Source organism: Lynx rufus, unplaced genomic scaffold (genome assembly GCF_022079265.1).
Source record: "Lynx rufus isolate CCGP_SWC_20201006 ecotype Redwood Valley unplaced genomic scaffold, mLynRuf1.p SCAF_34, whole genome shotgun sequence".
Lineage (NCBI taxonomy): Eukaryota > Metazoa > Chordata > Mammalia > Carnivora > Felidae > Lynx > Lynx rufus.
In genome coordinates this window covers 463537-468968 of record NW_025814850.1, presented here as the reverse complement: position 1 = coordinate 468968, position 5432 = coordinate 463537, and the positions used below count along the sequence as shown (strand labels likewise).

Genomic DNA, 5432 nt, shown 5'->3' with positions numbered 1-5432 from the left:
ATGACCACCACCATCCGCCAGTTCACCTCCTCCAGCTCCATCAAGGGCTCCTCTGGCCTGGGGGGCGGCTCGTCCCGCACCTCCTGCCGGCTGTCTGGCAGCCTGGGCCCTGGCTCCTGCAGGCTGGGGTCTGCGGGGGGCCTGGGCAGTGCCCTCGGGGGCAGCAGCTATTCGAGCTGCTACAGCTTTGGCTCTGGCAGTGGTTACGGCGGCAGCTTTGGGGCCGTGGACGGGCTGCTGGCGGGTGGGGAGAAGGCCACCATGCAGAACCTCAACGACCGGCTGGCCTCCTACCTGGACAAGGTGCGCGCCCTGGAGGAGGCCAACACTGAGCTGGAGGTGAAGATCCGGGACTGGTACCAGAAGCAGGCCCCGGGGCCCGCCCGTGACTACAGCCACTACTACCAGACCATCGAGGACCTGAAGAACAAGGTAGGGCCTGCTGGTGGGACAGAGCCTTTGGGGGGCATGGCCTCTCCTCCCCCCCCCCCCCCGTCTGGTATCCTTGACCATGGCCTGGAGTCAGCCTAGGGGGTTGCCACGGGCTCTCAGGGAGCCGAGGACAGCTTGGCTCTGGGTTGGCCTCTGGGAACCCACCTTGGAGCCACTGTGTGGCCCACATTCCCCTTTACGGGGGCAGCAGTCTGGGCCAGGGACAAGTGAGCCTCATGGAGCTCCTCTGAGTCTCAGTTTCCTCATCACAGAGCTTGTTGCCGCCACCTCATGTCATTGGAGGATAAGATGAGTGGATGCGCGTAGAGGCTGGGCCCATGGGCTGCCAGATACGTGGGCATCTCTCTTCTTGAAGCAAGAGGGGGATTTTGGGTGATGATGGGGTGAGGGATCTAGTGAGTTCAAGACGGCACCTGCTGGGAGGGGGAGGTGGAGACAGGGGGCGGGACCTCAGGAAGGCCTCTGTGTGTCTTATTTGGGGATTTTTCTGGCTTCCCCATCCCTCCCACTGTCCCCTCAAGAATGGGGTTCAGCAGACCTCCCAAGGGCAGAGCTGCCTGCTGGAGTCTGGGGTTTGGGCCCAACAGGGGTCATGACTTCTGATTTGGAACTTCTCGTTGGTGAGGGCTCTTGTAGGGGCCTTTTGGGGGAGCCTCTCAGGGGCACCATCTCCCCAATTGTAAAATGTGGGGGTTGTTCACATCTGTCGCTCTGTCTGGGATTCTGGGACACCTTCTGCCCCAGGGGATCTCTCCCATTCTTCTCTTCCCAGCTGGGCACTCCCAGCTGGCTGCCTGCTCTGGTTGAAGGGAGCCTGGCATGGGGGTCCTTGTGGGAGGAGGCAGGTCGGGGGGTGGGGAGAGGAGGCAAGCTTCAGTGCCTCAGACCCCTGCCGGCCCCTCCTCTGCCAACAATTACTGCCTGGTAAAGGTGAGCGGCTGGGCAGGAAGAGAGCCTTCCTGAAGACAGCCACATCCTGGCCTCCAGGCAGGAAGATCCATCTCAGAACCCTGGTCTGGGCTGAGCTACTCCCTACCGACGGCCTTACCACTTTCCCGTCTCCCCAGATCCTCACGGCCACCGTGGACAATGCCAACATCCTGCTGCAGATTGACAACGCCCGCCTGGCAGCTGATGACTTCCGCACCAAGTGAGCCCTGGCCAGGGGGCTGGGAGGAACCGGGGCCCCCCTCCCCACCCCAGGACCGCAGTTGCTATGGCAAGGGCCAGCAGCTGGGGTGGGGGAGTCCACCGCTTAGTCATGGATGTGGCAAATGCAGCAAATTCTGAAGGCCGCTGGGCTTAGGCAGAGAGAGGGAGACGAGGCAGGAGGCAGAGAGGAGAGAAGCTAGAAGCCCGGTGGGGGTGGGGCTTGGCCCCGCAGGGTCCCAGGGCTCTGAGGCGGCATTCTGCTTCCACTCCACACCCCCACCTCCACGGTGCCTCACCAGCAGAGGCCGGATGCTGGCCAGGACCTGGGCCTGCCTGTGGGTCCAAGCATCGAGACTAAGTCTCTGTTTCCTTTTGCAGGTTTGAGACGGAGCAGGCCCTGCGGGTGAGTGTGGAGGCCGACACCAATGGCCTGCGCAGGGTGCTGGACGAGCTGACCCTGGCCAGGGCCGACCTGGAGATGCAGATCGAGAACCTCAAGGAGGAGCTGGCCTACCTGCGGAAGAACCACGAGGAGGTGAGGTGGTGGGGCAGCAGGTCAAAAAGGCTGCGGAGGGGGTGGCAGTGCTCTGGGGCTGTGCCAGGGCCGGGACCGAGGGAAGAGCACAGAGCAGGTGCTCCAGGGCTGGTCACCTTATGGGGCAGCCCAGTTTGTGGAGCCCTGACCCCTAGTCCCTTCCATGTACCACATTGTTTCCCTGAATCTGGGGACCCTCCCAGGGTCCGCAGAGGCCCCTTCTCCCCATCCTGGCCTCCCTCAAGAGGACAAGGGGTCGGTGAGGAGGTCTCCTTATTCTAGCCCAAACCCTTGAACCTGGACCCTATGTGGAAGTTTGGGAATTCAAGGGGATGTCTTAGGTGTACTGGCCTAAGAATTAGATTTTATTTTTGGAGAGTCTAATGGGGGGGGGCATAGAACCTGTCCTTAGGGAACCTCCAGTCTGATGGCGGAGGCAGAGCCCATGCAGAGCAGATGAACAAGAGTCAACAGGAGGGGCAGGGGATAGAGGCAGAATGAAGGGGGGCTCCTTGGGAGGGGTCTGGAGAGTAAGAGAGCAGGACAGCTCCGCATGCCCACACCCACACCCCCCTCCCCCACAGGAGATGAACGCCCTGCGAGGCCAGGTGGGTGGTGAGATCAACGTGGAGATGGACGCCGCCCCTGGCGTGGACCTGAGCCGAATCCTGTCTGAGATGCGCGACCAGTACGAGAAGATGGCGGAGAAGAACCGCAAGGATGCAGAGGACTGGTTCTTTAGCAAGGTGGGGGCTGCTGCGGCCCGGAGGCCTCTCCCAGCGGATGGGGGGCAAGGACTGAATCCCGACTGATGCCCAGTACCTGGCATCTTGGGGGTGCCCTATCCTCAGTGAGCCACATCGACCCCATGGGATCAGGGTCACCCATTGCATCAACAGGCCAGGAGGTTTCTGGGCTTTGGAAAGTGGGATGCTGGTGAGAAGGCACACTGCCCCCACAGTTAGGGAGGGGGCTGAGAGGCCCAGCGGAGATCAGGAAGGGGACCGTGTCCAGGGGAGTTATGGGGGGTGGGGAGAGCCCCAGGTGCCCGTGTGGGCACAGCATGGGACCTGGGCTGATCATACGGAGGCCGTGGGTGTCATCTGACTTGGAGAAGGGATCCCAAGCTCACGCTGCACTCTCCTGTGTCCTGTCTGCAGACAGAGGAGCTAAACCGCGAGGTGGCCACCAACAGCGAGCTGGTACAGAGCGGCAAGAGCGAGATCTCCGAGCTCCGGCGCACCATGCAGGCCTTGGAGATCGAGCTGCAGTCCCAGCTCAGCATGGTAGGGGAGCTGCCAGGCCTGGGGTGCACCAGGGACCCTGGAGGGGGCACTGACCCCCCTTGCTGACCCCTGAGCCTCCTGCCCTCCTGCAGAAAGCATCCCTGGAAGGTAGCCTGGCTGAGACAGAGAACCGCTACTGCGTGCAGCTGGCCCAGATCCAGGGGCTGATCGGCAGCGTGGAGGAGCAGCTGGCCCAGCTGCGCTGCGAGATGGAGCAGCAGAACCAGGAGTACAAGATCCTGCTGGACGTGAAGACGCGGCTGGAGCAGGAGATCGCCACCTACCGCCGCCTGCTGGAGGGCGAGGATGCCCAGTGAGTGGGGGCGGGGGGCCAGGGGCCAGGGGCTGGGGGTCTGGAGTGGGGGTGGAACTCTCAGACCCAAATCTAATCTCCTCTTTCTCTCTCTCTCTCTTTTTTTTTTCTCCAGCCTGACTCACTACAAGCCCAAAGAACGTAAGGATCTCGGTAGCTGAGGGTGGGGGTGCACGGGGCAGGCAACCCATCTGCTCATTGCTGGGGAGAGTCCCAGGACCTGCAGGGAGTGACAGCTGATCCTCAGTAGGGGTGTGTGTAGAAAGGGACCTGTTAGGGCTCAGGACTGATGCTCAAGGGAATCAGATGAGGGAGACACTAGTCTGATGGGGGCAGGGCAGAGAGATGGTCCTTACCCTAGAGATCCTAGTTTGGGGGCAGAACTGGTCCTAGCCCTGGAGACTCTCCTCTGACGGGGAGATTAGGGACATGGTCTCTCGTGGTCTTTGTTCTTGAGAACCTTACAGATGAGCAGTCCTGACTGTGGGATCTGTAGTCTGAAGGGAGAAAGGGACATGGTCCTTGCCTTCTAGATCCCAGTGTGATGGGAAAGATAAGATCCTGGCCCCGGGGAATCTAGTCTAATGGGGGTGATGCGGACCTGGTTCTTGTCTTGGAGATCCCAGTCTGGAGATGAAGGAGACAGGAGCCTAGCCCATGCCCTGGAGACTGCAGAGAAATAGAGATAGACCCCATTGGGTAGCGCCCAGTCTTGCAGAAGGACACAGTGGGTCAGGATCAAACCTCCCATCTGGGAAGCTGGACTCCTACAGGGGCACTGCCACAGGGAGGGGATGGGACAGGGAGTGGCAAGAACAGGAGGGACGAGTGTCTGGATGTGATACTGAGAGGTGAGAAGAGGCAGGGACCGCAAATGGCTGTGGCGGGAGAGCTAGCTCTACTCAGAGAACTGGGGGCTGAGCCAGGGTTTCTCGGCCCCCACCCCACCTCGGAGTGTCTGTCTCCTTGCAGCCGTGACCACACGCCAGGTGCGCACCATTGTGGAAGAGGTCCAGGATGGCAAGGTCATCTCCTCCCGCGAGCAGGTCCACCAGACCACCCGCTGAGAACTCTGCTCCTCCTGGCCAGCCCCCCAGGCTCCCCCACTGACCCTGTAGCCTCTGGATTCCCCAGCCTCAACTCCTGGCTTAGTCCCTTTTCCATAACCCCTTGCCTGACCAATAAAGCTTGTTGACTCATATGGAATTCATCCTGATTGTAGCCCCTGAGGTGGCCCTAGTGAGCAATGGGTGAATTGGGGGAAAAGTCCATGGACACCAACTGTTGTTGACTTGGAGGTCAAGGGTGGTCTAGGATCGGGATAAAGAGTAGGTCTGGGCAGGGCTTAGGGGGGCACTTTGCATCTCCGAAGGGTCAGTGATCCTTGGGAGGGTGGTCCAGGCAGTGCCAGACCCAGGGTCAGGCCAGCATACCCGGGGAGGTCTTAGGTGGCCTCTTCTTGCCCTGTAAGTAGGTTTTCTCATCCATAAATGGCTGAGGAGATGTCAGGTGGGAGCCAGAGTCCTAAAGGATGACGCATTCAGTCAATTGCTCCAAGAGGGACATGCCCTTCTGCAAGAGGGGGCAGGGGGTGGGTGGGACAGGAATCAGGATCCTCCTGGAAGAGGCAGGAGCATAAGGAAGGCGGGGGAGGCAGGCGGGGTGGTTAGGGCCCACGTTCCTTTGTGAGTCT

The 5432-nt window shown here is 60.9% G+C and overlaps 1 protein-coding gene across 1 annotated transcript; it reads left to right on the top strand.

Annotated features, from left to right (window-relative positions):
- KRT17 (keratin 17) lies at positions 1-4806 on the top strand. Its single transcript, XM_047093424.1, has 8 exons — positions 1-432; positions 1521-1603; positions 1984-2140; positions 2725-2886; positions 3301-3426; positions 3519-3739; positions 3855-3880; positions 4712-4806. The coding sequence occupies exons 1-8, from the start codon at positions 1-3 to the stop codon at positions 4804-4806; spliced, it is 1302 nt and encodes a 433-aa protein (XP_046949380.1).
- The last annotated feature ends 626 nt before the right edge of the window (positions 4807-5432 follow it).

What these genes read in the sequence shown, in the direction of transcription:
- KRT17 (XM_047093424.1), top strand. Translation starts at nt 1, where the DNA reads ATGACCACCACCATCCGCCAGTTCACCTCCTCCAGCTCCATCAAGGGC. An exon ending in TCGAGGACCTGAAGAACAAG is followed by an intron (nt 433 to 1,520) that starts GTAGGGCCTGCT and finishes CCGTCTCCCCAG; the next exon opens with ATCCTCACGGCCACCGTGGA. An exon ending in CTGGAGGGCGAGGATGCCCA is followed by an intron (nt 3,740 to 3,854) that starts GTGAGTGGGGGC and finishes TTTTTTCTCCAG; the next exon opens with CCTGACTCACTACAAGCCCA.